The following is a 19,168-nucleotide window of genomic DNA, read 5'->3' as shown; positions in this document are numbered from 1 at the left end:
TATCTGCCTTACTCTCTCCACCTTCCACTACAGAAGACAAAAGACCAAAGACCTCCCACCAAGAACTACTCTTTTATAGAAGTGACCTAACCTAACCTCCTGTTGGTGGGGACAGGCTTAGAGAAAGAAAGGGAAGAAGTGTAGTTGGTGAGTTGTGTGTAAGGTACAGTACCACCAGTGATTGTGATTGGACAACAGTGAACCGCAGAAAAGAGTAGTTAACCCTTAATCCTTCAGTTGTGCTTCGATAAACAAACAGGGGAGAGTGAGACACCAAGTGGTGGTGATGCAAAAAATAAAAACCTCATTACCCTAGAGTGTGACACCTGATAGAGTTACCAATCCAGGCCTTTCACTAATAGAAACTATTGGGAGCATCATGGAACAAATTATCCACCAAAGAAGACCCAGGACTGTCAAGCTGCTAGAATCCTACACTGGACAAGAAAGGGCCAACAGTCGTCTCCTCAAACTGTTGTTAAAAGAAGAGGGGATCTTAGACAAAGGTAGACAAGGCCTTTTCCCAACTTTTTTGAAATGTGTTGCTACCATCAAGTTCTGAGTCATTTACAATTGATTGCATTGTGTTTTACATGTATTTACATTTACACAGCATTCCAGCTTTAAGGCAATTGGGATCATATTGTGTTTGTACAAAAATGTATACCTTAAAAGTAGCTTGAGTCCAGCTCTACTTGTATGCATAGCTGCTGGGTGAAGAAGCAAGTGATCTGATATGTTATACCCATATGTAACAGTAGAGGGCAATGCAATGCTTTTATAACAAAATATAAAGAAAGTTCATCCTTCGAAACTATTTCAGCAGCCTAAAATCACAGGTAAAACAGCTCATGCATGCCACAGTATAACAGATATAGAGAAAAGAGCAACCTGCAACCTATGGAGGACCAGCTATGGTACAAGTATAAGTAATGGCTTTGACAGACCCAAATCTATAACCTTTGGAGAGCCATAGTTTGCTGAATTATGTTCTGTGGGTTAATATGATGGTTATGGAGTAATTTAAAATGATTGGTTTATAAAACTCATTTCCAAATTACCATATTAATAAGTTCTAAGTTATTAATGCGGTCTTTCATCTATTAGACAATGAAAGCACACAAAGAGCATATCTCCCTCTGGTGGATATGAGATGCATTTGCATTACATGGACAGCGTATTGACTTCAATGAAAGCTGTGTGATGCTTCATTTATCCCGCGACTGTACAGGGATTACCCCCCGAAATTAAGTTGATTTACAGTCGAACTTTCCTTAAAAAAAGGAATTGTACATACCCTTTAAAAGCTATGGCAAGTTGTGCATTTCTTTTAGACAGAATACCTTGATGCAGTCTGTATTCGAATGTGCTCCCACTTACAGCCTCTGATCAAAGCAAATAACATGTATGTTATGGTTTGAGTCACAAAAAAGTCCTTTATGTTCACAATTAACAGAAAATTCTTAGTTTATTCAGTAGCATTCAGCTGTGAGTGAACCCAAAGGCTGTGATTTAAAAGCTGCACAGACAAAGCTTGTTGGAAGCCCATTTCCTCCTGATAATAAGGGAGTGAAGTTGGTATTTAAAAAAATGTCAGGAAACCTTGGGAAAGTGTCTGCAGCAAAAGACCCTGGAGCCTGCCATTAGCCACGTATCCGGGCACTCCCTAAACTTCCGCAGCCTGTACAGTAAAATAATTGAGCTCAGGAAGCCATGTTAACTAATGGAGTACCTGCTCTATGGATTTTATTGAGGGCCATATTTAACACGTCCCTAATACAAAAGTGAGAATCTTTATTCATTTCAGAACAATGCAAGCAGCAATGAATACCTTCCCCAAAGCTTCTGTATGTTTTTATTTTTAGCATCACAGGAAGTTTGAGACTGGATTATTTCCCAAGGTCACTGACTTACACCAGTTGAGATAAAGAATATAAAATACATGACACTCCAAGAACCACCTGCTTAATACATACTACCTCTAGTACAGGAGCCTATGTGGTTTTCTGCTATGACAGATTAGAAGAGCTATAATATTTCATTATATTAGAGTATTAATACCAGACAGCAAAAGTAATCTTAAAGAGGTTTCCTGGGACTTTAACATTATCTATCCCATAGAGAGGTTATCAATGAGTGTTATAACCACCTCAAATCATGCACTTGTCTTCTCCTGTCTACTAGTTAGGGTCCTATTCCACGGGCTGATGAAGGCCCGATCAACGATGTAAACGAGTGCGGATCTGCTAGATCGACGCTCGTTTACTGGGCCTATTCCACGGACCGACAATCGTTAGCAAGGGCTGCAGGGACATCAGTGCCGATGTCCTTGCAGCCCTTGTTTCATACATTGCCTTTCCGGCTGCAGGTCTTCTCCTTTTTTCTCCCGGTCCCACGCCGACCGAACTGACAGACTGCTTAGCCAATCAACCAAAACAAATAACCCCTAGATAATCAGATAAAGAAATCACATGCCAAAAAAATGATCAAAATCTAAATCCTTTATTCATATATAAATCCCAAACCTATCCCATAAAAACTACATATACACATGAGACACTGAAAAACAGGGTGCAGGGGACCATACAAATATCCATAGCAAGATCACATTAAATTACACAAAGAAGGGGGAAAAAAATAGAAGATTACATAAATAATCCCATTATTTATGTAATCTTCTATTTTTTTCCCCTTCTTTGTGTAATTTAATGTGATCTTGCTATGGATATTTGTATGGTCCCCTGCACCCTGTTTTTAAGTGTCTCATGTGTATATGTAGTTTTTATGGGATAGGTTTGGGATTTATATATAAATAAAGGATTTAGATTTTGATCATATTTTTGGCATGTGATTTCTTTATCTGATTATCTAAGGGTTGTTTGTTTTGGTTGTATATGAATTGAACCCTTATTAGTTAATTTTGGTCAGAAACCCTAATATAGGTTTTTGTGCTTAGCCAATCACTGGCCGCGGCGGTTCCGAGCAGTGCACCCCGGACAGGTAATGTATGATACTGCTGAAATCGTCGGGCACTGATATTCCACCGTAGCAATGCGCTGGTGGCGAACGATGATTTTAGGTCTGAACCTAAATGAACGATCAGCCGATGACACGATCATCGGCTGATCGTTTTCTCTATTCCACGGAGTGATAATCGGCCGAATCGGGCCGATTCGGCCGATTATCGCTCCGATTTGGCCGATTATCGCTCCATGGAATAGGCCCCTTAGGGTGGTATTACACGGGCCGATGGGGGCCCAATAATACCTGTAAAGAGCAGCGATCTGCTAGATCGTTGCTCGTTTACTGGACTTATTACATGGCCTGATAATCGTTAAACAAGGGCTGCAGGGACATCGTTACTGATGTCCTTGCAGCCCTTGCTTAACTATATACATTACCTATCCATGTTCCAGGGCTGCTGCTGCGGTCCGCTTCTCCACGGGTCCTGCGCGCTCTAACTTCAGAGTGGCCTGTCAGCTGACAGGCCACTCAGCCAATCACAGGCCGGGACCGCCGCAGAAGCTCTGGAAAGTGGATAGGTAATATATATCGTCAGTCGCCGGCCGCGCACAGCTATTACACGTAGCGGTGCGCGGTCAGCGCCCAACGAAAATAGATCCAAACCTATATCAACAATCAGCCGATGCTCATTGTCATCGGCTGATCATTGTATTTATTACATGGAGCGATAACCGTCCGAATTGGGCCGATTTGGCTGATTATTGTTCCGTGTAATAGTACCCTTAGTCTGGGGCAATGTGTCTGTCCCACAGATGGGTGATTAGTGAGGATCAACTGAACATGATTTCTCAGCTTAGGGCTGCTTCAGATTTAAAATAGAAGTTTCTGATTTGTTAGCCTCTCTTTAAATATCCCTGACTTCTGCAGTGTAATGTGAAATATAACATATGTTTGTGCATTAAAATCCAGCATTCCTTGTAGTATTCTAGTACTTTGTTCCAGCCTAGTTTTGTTACTAGTCAGTCCAGTTAGTTCTTTTATAGCCATTGTTACAGCATTTTTAGTTGCTCCTGTTTGTTCAGTACTGCTTAAAGGGGTTATCCAGCACTACAAAAACATGGCCACTTTTCCCCCTCTCTTGTCTCCAAATTGGATGCGGTTTCAAACTCCGTTCCATTGAAGTAAATAGAGCTTAATTGCAAACCACACCTGAACTGGAGACAAGAGAGGGGGAAAAGTGGCCATGTTTTTATATCGCTGGATAACCCCTTTAACCTTTTTTTTTCCTCTGGGTTCTCTTGTTGTGTTAAGGGCCTTTTACACTGGCCAATTATCGTACAAGAAATTGTTAAATCGATCAAATTTAAGTAATGATTTTCAAGTGTAAACGCAGCAACGATCAAACTACGACTGAAAATTTGTTTGTATGTCGTTGATCACATCTTTTGAGCTTACCTCAGAATCATTGTTAGCTATTCTCAAGTCTTTCCGTTTAAACACTAATCGTTCACAGTATATAGATATGAACAGGTATGTAGATGAACGCAATTACGATTGCATTAACGCCTTTTCATAGTGATTTACCTACCTGTCTAAATGTCTAGCATTTAAAAGAAAAAATTATCACTTCACTTCGCTTAATGAGTGATTTAGCAATTTTTCTGTACGTGTAAAAGGACCCTTAGGGCCCTATTACACCAACAGATATCTGACAGATTTATCTGACAGATTTTTTAACCCAAAACCAGGAATGGATTTGAAAAGAGGATAAATCTCAGTCTTTCCTTTATTACCTGATCTCTGTTTATAGTCTGTTCCTGGCTTTGTCTTCAAAAATCTGTCAGATAAATCTGTTGGTGAAATAGGGCCCTAATAGAGTTAGTTTTGCAGATAATGGTTTTTATTTGAATTATTAGGGATATGTTAAGAGACAATGAGGGTCAGGGTGTCTGGTGTTAGTACTCAGGAATAGATTTAGGGAAAGAGTCAGGAAAAGATAGTTTGGGTCAGTTTTGTATTTCGATCCTATTCATCATCTGACTGCTTTAATTTGTGACTCCACCTTTATTGTTCATTTGTGCCTTTCCCTATTTAGGTCCAAAAGCTCGCAACAGAGTGAGGACCTGAGGGACTAAGTATCAGGGTGGTTTGGTGCTCTCCCCACTAGGAGGCACCCCTTGGCAATGGGCTTTCTTCTCTGGAGAGAGGGATATCTGGCTATTCCCGTGTTTTGAGACTCGTAACTGAGGCTCCACGGCCCCCTTTTTTGCATATTTATATTTTGTATGGGACAATCAGTGGAGACTCGTAAATGAGTACTCCATTGGAATTTTTCACTGTTCTCCCTGAGTTCAGGCTCCACAGCCCCCTTTTTTTGCAAACGTGCCTTTACCCCTTTCCATCATCTTTTAGTCTGTCATTTAATAGTGAATTACTTTTCTTCTTGTTTGTTACCTGCTTGCATAGATACAAATATATATAGTAGTCCATGCTGGAGTGCCCCAGGTCCTTCAAACAATTTATTGCTAGGGATGCTAGGACTAGGATCCCATAAAGTCAGATCAAAGTCTCAAAAAAATCAGTTGATCCAATTTTTATTAGTAAGAGCCAAATTGCTGAAACCCCCAATTTGGCATTCCCAACCCTGTCTGTTAGGAATGTGACTTTGCGCTCCTCGGTCCCTGCCGGGCAGCCGAGAAAGCACTGAGTTTCTGGCTCTGTTTTGTCTGAATTGTGTTTGACTTCACTACTACACCTGCCTTGCCTGTCAGACTTCTGGCAGTGCAGGGGTTACTGCACTGCTAGGTCTGTTCAGCTGAACTTGGTGCTGGGATCAGGGCTGGTCCAATCAGCTGCTGGAACTAGTCTCGGATCCTGGTTAAAAAGCAGCTAGCTGCTCACTTCCCTGCTGGCTATTTAGGCTTCATACCCTGGTCCCAGCTTCCCCTCTCTATTCCTGCGATCCCCGTCCTTATTCCTTGCTATTGTTTACCTGTTACCTGACCTCTTGCTTTGTCCTCTGACCATCAGACTTTGTACTGCGCCACTCGTTTGTTTCTTACCCAACTTGTCGACTTTTCTCTTGTTGTGTTTGTTTGTCTGACTTGTTCTGTGTCTCACTTAGCCAGAGTAAGGACCGCCACCATGGTTGTCCATAGTCGTTTATGGCCGTTGTGGCAAGTAGGTAGGGACAGAAGGTGGGTTCTAGGGCTCACTGTCTTGTGCTGTCTCCTACCTGTCCAGTCCCTAACAGACTCTGACACTGTCTTTCTATAATCCAGTGGTTGTGCAAAGTATCTACCACCCAGAAGGAACAGAATATATATAGTGCCCCATATATAAATATACTGTGTCCCTATTTATAAATTATTTCATACACTGTGCCTGCTGTGCCCCTACATATGAATTAATTAATACACTGTGACATACATATGACAAATAAACTGTAATAGATCCTTCTTTGTAACCCCCTTGAAAATAAAAAAAAAAAACATTCACACACTGCTCCACCACAGGGTTTTTTTCCTGATACACATTCTTCTCTCTTCCAGCACAGGCAGCGTGTTGCAGAGATGCTGCTTAAACTGCAAGTCCATGGTAGCCTGTCACTCAATATTGCGTGCTTCTTAAATGCGCACATATGGTTGGATGGTGTACTCACCCATGTTCTGGATCCCCTGGAAAACCCTGCAGTACAGTTGCACAGCTATCTGATGCTGGAAACCTCCTAAATCCCACATATGACGGTGGGCACCCAATACATTTGACCTGAGAGCAGCCAAACCCCGTAAGCACCCCACCACCCCAGCAGCTATGCTTCCTGTATAAGAGTCTAGACCCATTGGTGAATCCTTTAGCGGCATTGCTGTAGGGGATGTAAAGGTAACAGTCACACTATGGCCCTGGTGCCTGATTCAAAGGCCCCTATGCCACACATAAGATACAAGTATGTTAAAGCCTATAGTAGGTGGGGATCTCATTACATCTCTGGCATAGCATTTGCTATTGGGCACTTATGGTCATGTCATCCACATGGAAATCACAGGTAAGGTATTCCAACAGTGCCGACACATAAATACTCATGGTATTCTTAATCAGTTTCATTTTTCCCTTATGCTTAATCAAGGAAGAGTAGGAAAGCCCTAAGACCAGGGGATAGGGGTTAGGTAATGAGCAGTTGGACTATGGAAGTAGATTAGCCCATTGAATGTATTGAGGCTACAAAAGTTGAGTAAGAAAAAGTGAGCCAAAGTTCTCATAGCAGTATAAATTTATTTGAAACCCATTGACAGATGAGCAGAAAGATCTTCAACAGAAGAATGCCAATTGCGGGGTATGACCTGTATAGACACTGTTTCTTTTTTTGTTCAGTTTTCTTTATATACAGCACTGGATACAACAACAGCAAATGGTCTCAGACACTGCTAAGAACACAACTATGTCATCTAACCTTTTGGAGGGAAACATCTTCTTAATTATGCATCATGTGAGATGTGAATACATCCCTAGGAATACTCTGATACCTTTGTCCTGCAGTAGTTTGCTTCCCCCAGTATACCTAAATGACAGGTCTGCAGACCTAGATACTTCCCAGTTCCAATGTCATTTATTCAAGTTAATCTCTGCTCATTCTGGGCTTAATCAAGTGGGCTGTTCTACTCTGACAGCTAATATAAGGGTGCACATAGACAGCTGCCAGTCACTGAGTAGGTCTGCTCATATGACAACTCAACCCAGAAGGAGCAGTAGTTTGTTCACTCAATTATATGATGTCTGCAGATTGAACTGCATTTTGTTAAGTTCCTTATGTTATGTTAGGTTCCTTTTAGGATATGTTCACACTACGTTCTTTTTATGTAAAGAATGGACACTGACTGCAATGGAATCATGTCCGTTCTTTACTGCAGGGGTGGCATTGCATAGAAGTCAATGCATCGTTATTTTAACACCTGTTCTTTAGAATGGACATTAAAATAATGTACCGGCCTATTATTTCCAGACAGCGTCTGGAAATAATAGCTGTTCACACAATGCAATGTGCAGTGGCAGCCACACTTTGCACTAAAGTTAATGGTTAATTCATTTACAGGCACACCCAACAGTGCCTGCAAGTCAATTGTAAAAAAAAGGACGTTCCTGCAGCCAATATCGAAGTAATGGCTGCAGGAACGTCGGGAATGCAGCCCGGTGGCCGGCAGTTTAACAGCGTCCGTTACTATGCAACGGACACTGTAAAATGTTGTTTGAACATAGCCTTAAGCTGATTTATGATCTGGTCATAAGTCAGTTTAGAGGGTTGTTTAGAAAAGGAGAGAGCGGAACTTCCACAAATGCAGACAATGACTTTTGAGCTACAGCAGCATGTAATGAAGTGGCTATTCTAGTAAGGTATTCAGATGTCTGAACATTTTGCTCATTATAGTAAATACTGCCCATTATCTATCTTTAGTTCTAACTTTGCATCTTTAGGTTTAACATTGTATTCAGTTATTAGCTAAATTATTATAAAGTGAAATGTTTTGGAACTTTCTATACTATACCATATTCTTTATCACAAAAATCCATACACACAAGGGAAAGACTGTCTTATGGTAAGATTCTCTTTGTTAATGCTAGAAATCAATCAATATTGCTCAGGTAAGATACAAGCTGAGCTGTGGGCAACATAGAGAATTATACAATCATCTCTTACTATCATCTTGTCACGACCAGTCACACCAAACACACAGACACAGTGAGCCCTGAGCTCAGCCCCGCCCACTGTCCCTACCTAATTGCCGCAATCTGCCCTAAAATGGCAGCGGACAACTTGGCGGCGATCCCTGGCCTGGATACGTGAAACAATAGACAAGACAAAACAAACAAACACAATAAGAATGGTCAGCAATCCGGGTCACAACAGTCTGGCAGCAAAGGTACAAAATCAGGATCCAAAAGAGTAGTCAGGCAATAACGGGCAATATGGTCAGGGGCAGGCAGCAAGCAAGCGAGGTCAAAAGATACAAGGCAGAAATCAGGAAAAGCAAAGAAACAGAACCACAAGCAGGCAGAGACTAAGTCAATAACCGGCAAGGCATAGGCAGCAACAGAAATCTTAAATAGGACACCAGGAACATAGTCCAGAAGATGATAGGAGGGACCAGCTGTCAATCACTGAGGCAAAGGCAGGTTAACCGTTACATGACCAGGGAAGCTTAAGGCCCTATTCCACGGGTCGTTTAGAGGAGCAATATCGTTCGTATTCGGCCGATATCGGCCGATACGAACGATATTCGTCCCGTGGAATAGAGTGCAACGATCAGCCGACATCGTTCATGTCGGCTGATCAATGCAGTCCAAGTATCAAAAGGGTAACAGCATCTCACGAGGCGGAGATAGATAAAAGGTAAGTTGAAAAAGACCATTGTGGTTGAAACGTTGTATCTGTGCCATGCTGGAATAAACAACTTACCTTTTATCTATCTCCGCCTCGTGAGATGCTGTTACCCTTTTGATACTTGGACTGTTTTTGACCGTGCCTGGACACCGGGGTTGGTAACTGTTGCATCTTTATTTTGCAAAGTTTTTTCATTATTTTTAGACTGGATAGTCTTTAAGGAGGAGTGCTATAGTATTTTTTGCTTTTTGGATGGCTGATCAATGCAGTCGCTTGTTTTTCAACATGTTGAAAAACAAGCGACTGATATAGCAGCAATCTGCTGCCGTTGCTCCGTTGAATAGGAGCATCGGCAGCAGATGCTGCTATATCCTATGGGCTGCCCGGACGATCAGCGATCCCCCGGGCAGCCCCCACAGCAGCTCCCCGCCGCCCCTCCCGCACTCACCCGCTCGCTGACGCCGCGTAGAATAGCGGCGGCAGCGAGCGGGGAACGAGGAGCAAACGAGCGCTAATAGCGCTCGTTTGCTCCTCCAAACGACTCGTGGAATAGGGGCATTAGAAGAACAGACATGGGTGGGGCAGGGAAAACAATTAGCAGACCAGAAGGAATAAGACACAGTTCAGACAGGGCAAAAACAAGGCAAACAAAACACAGAATAAATGGAAGATTATGGCCAAAATCGCATTCTTTGGCGCAGAGGTCGAATCTTCGCAGCCGAGGGTGGCACTGATGCCTTTTCAGGCGCGATCATGACACATCTCCTCCATGATCCTTCTCTCAAATGCAAAGTGAACATAATTGTATATAGTCTGAGAAGTCCTCCGATAAATACAAGAGGAGCACAAATATTTTGTCCGTTGTAATAGTTTTCTACAGTGTAAGGCTATGTTCCCACACAGTACTTTTGCTCAGGATTTTGGTCAGTATTTTGCAACCAAAACCAGGAGTGGATTGAAAATACAGTAAGGCTATGTTCACAAACTACGTTGAAAAAGGTAGGGATACTTTGCATCAACCAAAATATATGCTGTATATATAACTTAATGCATACCTGTCCTGGTAGTGTTAGTTCGGTATGTAGGGAGGTGCATCCGGTGCCTAGGAGCCTGCTAAGCTGTAGTAATCAGTCCAAAACCAAAAAGGTTCAACCGAGGCACTCAATCCCATAAAATATCATAGCTTTATTGAAACATACAAGTATAAAAAAGTCCACTTAAAAGATGTATAGAGCAACGCGTTTCGACGCAACCATCTTTATCAAAGCATATATTTTGCTGTGATAAAGACGGTTGCGTCGAAACGTGTTGCTCTATACATCTTTTGAGTGGACTTTTTTATACTCGTGTATGATTAAATAAAGGTATGATATTTTATGGAATTGAGTGCCTAGGTTGAACCTTTTTGGTTTTGGACTATGTTCACACACTGATGATAGTGAGTGTATGGCCGTCATTTAATGGCAAATAACATCCGTTTCCTTTTACACACACAGATATCTGACAGATTATCTGACAGATTTTTGAAGCCAAAGACAGGAATACATTTGAGAGGAAGAGAAATCTCAATCTTTTCTTTATGACCTGTTCTCTGTTTACAGTCTGTTCCTGGCTTTGGCTTCTATAATTGGTCAAATATCTGTAAAAGGACCTGAATATGCAAATGTAATGAAAACCAAAGTCTGCTACTATAGCTGCTTCTATCTATTATTTATTTATCTACCTATTTATACATACATCCACATAGCTATTATCACCTCCGCCTGTTTTATTGTGTCTTATAGCCATGTTGCATTCTAGGAAAATCTGCCCCATGGTTTAGCATGTTTTGTAAAGTACCATAGACATTATAATAATCAAACTTCAGTTCTGATCATTTAGCTGTTCTGTCATGTTGTCCTTGTGCCTCTTGGGGATAATATAGTCTAATGTCCAGTAAAGTAAGCAGGTAACTTTAAAATTTTCAAGACATGAAATAAGATATAAAAAAGCATCAAGAAAGCTAATAAATATATCAAAAATGCTAGATTTTATATTTGCTAACTGCAAAGTCAATATAAATACATATTTGTTCCATTATTGCTTGTATAATTTTGGACAATTTTTGAGGGTTGTAGTATGGGCAATTATGTTATTTTAAGTCCATACAGAATAACAGTAAGGGGTCCAGATGTTGCAGCCATAATATAAGCTATGATACTACAGCCATCTGAAACTGACAGTACCATGAGAACTTATGACAGTACTATATAGTTGTGTATACCTGTAAACTTAAAGAGAACCTGTCAACACTTTTCTATGCTGCCTCAGTCACAGTCATCAGTGGCCTCTACCTACCCTGTCGGCCTTGATTGCTATATCTTTTACTGTTTGGGTATAGGAAAAGATCCAACAATGAAGGCTGGTGGGACAGGCAGAGGTCACCAGGGTCCTCCCCTGTGAATCATGCTTTAGGTAGCATGAAAGTGTTAACAGCTTCCTTTTAAGTGTCGTATGTTATGTGCAAATGCGTTTAGTCTTATATGTTGGAAGATGAGAGAATGTACTTCAAAGAGAACAAGTTACAAACATACATGCAGCTGATCTGCGGGTCTATGTATCAGAATGTGCATTGTATATTAAAGCCTAATAAGTGATATTGTAAATCTGATCTGTTACTGTCCACATATCAGAATGACCTGGTGAAAGAGTAACAAGACCTTTTGGGTGAGGCTGCTTGTGTAAAATTATAATGGTCAAACATTTTATTAAAAGAAAACAAAAAGGTCCAAAAATAGCCTCGGGAAACTAGCCTGAGAGAACGAGGAGATAGGAGGAAGGAAGGCAGGGGTGGGGGAGAGGAAAGTTAGAGGGAGAAAGAAACAAGATTTCAGGCAAAAAAAAATGATCAGAGCAGAAAAGTGAAAGTGCTGGCATGGGATAGCAGTATCTAAAGGACAGGCACAACAGAGGGCAAAGAAAGAAGGAACTTTTCTTCAGATGTATCCAGGCACCAGGAGAGAAGGTTAATGAAGGGTCAGCAGTCAGAGGAAATTGGCTGGGCTGGTATCTTAGAGGTACTGCCAAGAAGACAGCCTAGATCCTTCTGCAAAATCTCAAGAAGGGGAGGTGCTTTTAAGTGCTCTGCTTGGGTTGGATCCTTGTTTCTCCTCATTATTGTTGCTTTAGAATTAGCCGGGGAAATTGACTCTTGATTAAGGAAGTGGATGGAAAGGACTGAACAGGTTTAGACTGGGTCAGAATGGCAATGTGGAAATTGCAAGATGTTGCCTTCTACACCCTTTTCTTAAATTTGACCCAAAATCAAATTGTCTTGGTACCTCTATGTCTCACTGCACCACCCTTCAGAAAAAAATTACTTGGATTTACTTGTTAACTATATCGTCTTCTGGAGGATCTCCAAATATTTTTACAAGAGTCATTGACTTGGGAATTCATCTAAAGTGCTTGTTTCTGGATTTGCTTGAAACTACTTTTGCTGACTTTGGATATACTGGGAATTGCATATCTGGGGAATTGGTAATGTAAATTATTATCCCAAAAGGATTACAGTAAATCAGGTTTCTCGCAATGCTGAGATATGAGTTTGGACTCCTAGTGTGGATTGTGCTAAGCTTCATTCAGGTGAGTACACTTGATTTGTCATTGTACAGAAATAGCAGAGCCAAACCATTTGGTTTCTTAGAGCATTATTGCATAGACAAAACTCTTTGAATTACTATAACGCAGAGAGTTTACCTGTAGTCCAATGAAAAAGCACAAATAACAAACTGAGATGTTGTGAAGAGTTGTAACAAGTAAACTTAGCTTTACTATATCTTATACATCCATCTAACACAGTCTGCTTTAACCTATATCAAGGTGAATTGTGCCAGTTCTGTGGCTTTGCAACTTTTTGAATTATGACTGTATTTATACTGCTGTTTATTAAGTCAAATGTTTATTACACCTTTTCTTTTGTGTTTGTGTTATAGAAAAATATATGTTATTTTATTTACCCCCTTAATGACTGCTGTATAGTGTTTTTTATGGTAGCTGTTCGGGTGACTTCTTCTGATGTGCTGCTTTTATGGTGTTGCAAACGTTTGGTTGCAAATGTTGTTGTTTTCTTGAATTCTAATGGGTCCTATGTACTTTTTTAGCATGTGGAGCCGGTAAAATGCACCATCAACATCACTGAAAGCGAAGTTTCTATGCATTCTGTCTCTGTGAAGTGGAGGAGTTCAGGGAGTCCATGTAACTTTAGCATGACATGCAGATCAAGCAATGTTTGGGAGATCCCATGTAACCTCATCGAAAAGACAAATGACTCTTATGAATGCACACAGAGTGGACTAGAGGCAGGAACTCTGTACGAGATAAGCATTGTGTCTATGCAAGATGAAGAAACAAGGAACCTTACCTTACAGACAGGTATGGATGACTACATTTACATCTGCCAATTCATTGCATTTTATGTAGACCTCAACTGCCAAGCTTCCAGGGTTACATCCAAAAACCCATTAAAATATCAAAAATTTGTACATTTTTCTATCAACATTTATAACAAATTGTTTATAAAAGTAAGTGATGCATGAAAGAAAGTATATATACTAATAACTGGACGCGATTAATACATAGAAACACTAGATACTAATTTCCATCTGAAGCACAAAGATTGATATTGCTCTAGAATGACTAAAAATAGAAACATAGAGAATATATTATATTTTAAATTACAATTATTATATGAGAATACAGACCATGTGCTCTGTGTCAGGCAGGCTCCATAGATGTACATTATGAGCCTGACTGATCGCGTGACATAGAGCCGGGAGAGGACTTCACTTCGGTCTTCTCCTGGCTCTTTTTCTAGATCGTTATGTGTCTGAACACTCAGACCTGGACCGATCAAAACTTTTGACATATCTCTATCACATGTCAAAAGTTTTCTATGATGACAGTGACTGTAATACATTTGTCATCAGATGACACTTGTTTGGCTTAACATTTCCTCGAATGTCAAAGCCATACATTAGTAATATATGTTGCAGATATCACTTGTAGCTTAACAAACTATTGATAACCTTTTATCATTTAGGCACCAATTTTAAAACCATGCAAGCCATAGATTGTCTGTCAATTTGAAATATGATGAAGAAACACATGTAGAGCTACCACATTAGCTCAGGTTGTTTTTTGTATAAGGGAGGCATTGTGTATTTTAATGCTGTCCACTGTTATCCAAATACATTATCTCTAAGTGTGGCTATAAAGTTAGTATTAAGTGACTAATAAGATAATTTAGACCTGATTTTTCAAGGCCTGTGTGCTACTGTATATGAATTAAGTGATGTGACTCAATACCTCTACCCAGAGGTGCTGACCAGGATGTTGTGCAGGCTCTTATCTATGCTCAGATATTGTATTAGTTGACTGTACCTGGTTGCTTTGAAATACTGATGTGAACTGTGTCTATTGCAGAGGGTTTAGTAAAAGCTGCGCTGTGTAAGTACATATATTATTAGAAAAGTCTTTAAAAACAGGCTTGAGGTAGTTGTCTCCATAGATAGTAGTGTACTGTGTAGTAACCAAGTACAATACCAAGTCACAAAATTCTAGCTGTAACACACTCTATGTTCCATAGTCACCACCTTGAAGGACACATTTGCAGATTGAGGACAGCTTAATGTATGATTTAGCAGTCTCTTTTGGATACCACCTACATTTTCACTTTGAGTTTTTATTTAAAAAATAGCATTTTTGCTTTTACTTCCTCCACAGTGTGCAGCATGTGCTCTATTTTCTTTCTATACTTGTAAATAGCCTGTATGATCTATTAAAGAAAAGCATAACCTTTCACCTGAGATTGCAGAAAACGTGGAGGACACAAATCGATATGACAGCTACTGATCAAGAGATGGAAAAGAGTAAATCACTATTTCTTGTATGACCTTATTCATGGAGGTTAGAATCAATATCTGATAGATTGGACAAATGACACACATGGTCAGTCACTTTATTGTACTTTTGGCCGACACACATTAATAACCTTGAAAGGTTAAATGTAGTCAGATGCAGCATGAAGCATACAAAAGATCACTGTTATAATGGAAACTACAAATATCAGCTTTGACTACTTGTCAAAGAAATCCGACATGGTAATTGCCTGACAGAAGTAATAAACAGTGTCCAGTATTTATAGAAGAAAGAAACCCAGACAATATGTATCTCATATCTTTGACCAGCTCCTGGGAAACCACACATTTATTTTCAACTATTGTAGTTATCCTTAGAGTTAAATTCTTATTGGAAGAAGGTTATGTCAACAAGCTGTTCAAACTGCATGGCCTTATTATAATTGCATAAAGGAACGTTATTATGCTCACTATATATTATATAATATATGGTATTTCCAATCCCCAGCCTTGTACTTCAGAAGCTGTCACCAGAATACATGATGAAGTATATAGCAGACTGTATTCTTGGGCACTGCTGCCAAGAGTTGGTATGACAGGCTATTACCTTTTTATGATACATGTTTGTATGAAAGTGCGTGAGACAGAGGACCAAAAAGGACGTACAGTGTTTTAGCCAGACAAAACAAAAAACATAAAAAGTTACAACCGGTTAACTATTAAGATAAAACTTTTAATCAAATCCAAGTCAAATCCATAGAGAGGAATAAATATAAGCGTGTAACCACCACCTCTGTGAAGAGCATACAGACCAGATAACATTTTCTCTATTGTGTCCCTGCCTGACAGCTAGGATGCACCGGGTTCAGGTGTCCACTGCTCCAGACGGCACTAACCCTATTAACACTGGGTGAGCAGTGTATATATGTGTGGGTATATACCCTAAACTGTCCCCTTGTTATTAGGGTGTACTGTACATAGATGGTAAAACAGTATTTTGCATTCTTGATGCAAAAAGTCAGTTACCACCTGGAGCAAGGGAGGCCCAAACCAGGTGGTTACTAGCTTTTAGGTTGTGACACAATAGGGCAGACATTATCTGGTCTGTATACCCTCTTTATGTATTAAGCTTGTTCTATGACCACAGAGGTGGGGATTACACATTTACAGTATGTTTATTCCTCTCTATGCATTTATCATAGATTTTTTTTAAAGTTTTACTCACACCTAATAGTCAACCACAGTTGTTACTTTTTGTTTTGTTTTTAATACATTTGTATCACTCCTTACCTACTTTCCCTGCTTTTAATTGACAGCCTTTGGGTTATGTTCTTAAGGTGATGCCAAGAAGTTGAGGTGCTCGGCGGTTGCTAATTTGCATATACAAAAAATGCAATTCAACAATTGAATAGGCAAACCACTTCCAAGAGCGCATCTTTCTCTCTCTAAAAGGCCCAGCTTATCCATGCATTACATGGCTGGCCTATTGTGTTTAATGGCCGCATAGTCTAACTTACTTATCTTGCAGGGTAACTATAGACTTGCTGACAACTTCTAAAACAGTAGCAAGTGAATGCAAGAACTCCTTGTGATCAACTCATTGTTCTTTAGGGTGGTCTTACACAGTGCAGTTTTGTTGTAGTTTTGTGAATCATACTACATAGATAAAATAAAGACCAGATGCTACATGCTACTCTTTTTTTAATCCACTCCTGGAGTGAAATGGGTCCTAAAAAGAATAAAGAGTAGAAGTAGCATCTGTTCTGTTTTGGCTTCAAAGCTACTGCAAAAACTGCAACAAAAGTGTTCAGTGCAGTTTTGAAGCCAAAACCAGGTGTAGGCCATAATAAACTGCATAAAATAAAGAACAGATGATACGTCTACTCTTTATTCTTCATAACATCTATTCCACACCAGGAGTGGGTTCTAAGTTGTTTTTTTTTTTACAGTTTCAGGTAAATTATATTTTGTCAGTGACTGTAGGTACTGAATCAGCTGTTAGTAGTACTGTGGAAATGCACTTTTTTATGCAGTTTTAAAACATTTCTGTATATTATTTACTTGGTTTTAATCCTTATAAACATATACAAACTGAATCACCTAAAAACAAAATGAGTTGAAGATGGTGAAAGGTACACTTTATACAATGTGGTCTCCTTAGGTAAAATTATTTGTTGTGAATAATAAGGGACAACTCCAGCAAAAAAATTTTCTCTTTCAAATCCGCTGGTGTCAGAAAGTGCCAGAGATTTGTAATTTACTTCTATTAAAAAATCTCAAGTCTTTCAGTACTTATAAGCTGTTGTATGTCCTACATATCTATGTCTTTGTTTAAGACATACAGCAGCTGATAAGTACTGTACTACAAGACTTGAGAATGTTTAATAGAAGTAAATTACAAATCTCTGTCACTTTCTGACATCAGCTGATTTGAAAGAAAAATATTTTCCTGGCAGTTGCTATTTAAGCACAGCAAGTACAGTACTTCAGAAGATGTTTCTAGATTATACATTTGAAAATGACTTAATAAATATATTTACAGATAGACCCAACCTTGTACCCTTGTATTGTTAAAGAATATTCTTTAAAATCAGAGATTTCTTTCCCAGGCCAATTTTCTAATATGACAAATTCTGGCTGCCTGTTGCTACCACAAGGGAAAGCTTAGGAGCTTACTGTATATTGTTTATCATTGAGACCAATACTAGAAATATGCAGTAAGATCCTAATTCTAGTGGTGGCAGCAGACAGAAAAAATATTATAATTGCACTCTTTGTATACTCATAACTAAGCTTAGACTGCTATAAATATATAGAGAGAAATTAATCAGCGTAGAATTTTGACATATTTAGATTAAAAACATAAAATGGTGTTCAAGGGTGTACACTGACATAAAGAATGGTAAAGAGGAAGTCATTATCCGTATCTACCAATAGACTATTGTACTTGACCTCAGTGATCCCCCAAGTGAAAAGTGAACAAGATGAAGTCTTAGTGTGAGTGGGATAGGGTGGGCTCCTCTGAGGTCTGATGACGGGTGGGATTAGAATCACGGCTAAAGTGTTATGCCTGTATGGGGAGAAATGCAAAGAAAATTGTAGCAAGAAAAAGTGTATAAGACAAAGTAATCATATTAAACCCAACGGATACAGGGGCAGGTTAACATGGAGATATGGGTTGTTATCCGATACAGAGCGGCCATAAGAACCCAACATAGTGATGCATAACTTGCATAATATTGCACTGATGGCAGATTGCCAACAAAGAATTCTTGTAACAATGTAAATGGCTTAAGTGTTTGTTTCCAGACAGGACTCTCTCAGCCCAGGCACTTCCCAACCTCATTGTTCCTTTGTTCTAACGGATGTTAAAGGGACTAAGTGTTTTGTTTTCTGGGCCAGATAGATTAGATAAAGTCTGAATTTTTAAACTTCACCTTCTAGGCACGCAAACCATGTTCAGCTCACTGTGTGGTTCAATTCCAAAGACACAATGTTCAAAGCATTAAGCCTTTGGAATTTGTGTTTTAAGGAAACAGAACATTACTCTTGATGCAAGATGTTCGACAGAGAGTACATTTTCAGAAAAAAAGGTCAAGTAAGGGATCTTGAAGAAGCCATGACTTCAAAAGTACCAACTAATACAGCAAATCCTTTTAACCACATCTGTCAACTAAACAAATAACAGGCACCTGCAACTTAAAGTCAGTCACTTGGTCAGGCTGTATAGGCTTAGAAAAGTGTGGCTACATTCTTCTAGTAATAGCACCACTTGTCCTCTAGCTATGGAGTGTACTGCAAATCCACACACAGCTATACTAAACTATACTGTCTGAGACTGGGTTCACACTACGTATATTTCAGTCAGTATTGTGGTCCTCATATTGCAACCAAAACCAGGAGTGGATTAAAAACACAGAAAGGCTATGTT

The 19,168-nt window shown here is 39.7% G+C and overlaps 1 protein-coding gene across 2 annotated transcripts in view; it reads left to right on the top strand.

Moving 5' to 3' along the window:
• PTPRB (protein tyrosine phosphatase receptor type B) overlaps positions 1–19,168 on the top strand; it is an 84,967-nt gene that overhangs the window by 17,045 nt on the left and 48,754 nt on the right. Inside the window, exons 1-2 of one of the 2 annotated variants that reach the window (XM_069975204.1) lie at positions 12,531–12,964; positions 13,483–13,753. In XM_069975204.1, the coding sequence (XP_069831305.1) occupies positions 12,911–12,964; positions 13,483–13,753 (325 nt within the window). In that variant the 5' untranslated portion in view covers positions 12,531–12,910. Of the gene's footprint in view, positions 1–12,530; positions 12,965–13,482; positions 13,754–19,168 lie in introns of those variants that run through there. The other variant, XM_069975193.1, reaches the window with a different exon arrangement.

The sequence above is a fragment of the Dendropsophus ebraccatus genome, chromosome 1, assembly GCF_027789765.1.
Source record: "Dendropsophus ebraccatus isolate aDenEbr1 chromosome 1, aDenEbr1.pat, whole genome shotgun sequence".
NCBI lineage: Eukaryota > Metazoa > Chordata > Amphibia > Anura > Hylidae > Dendropsophus > Dendropsophus ebraccatus.
The sequence above is the reverse complement of the archived record's forward strand: the minus strand, read 5'-3'. Positions and strand labels throughout refer to the sequence as shown.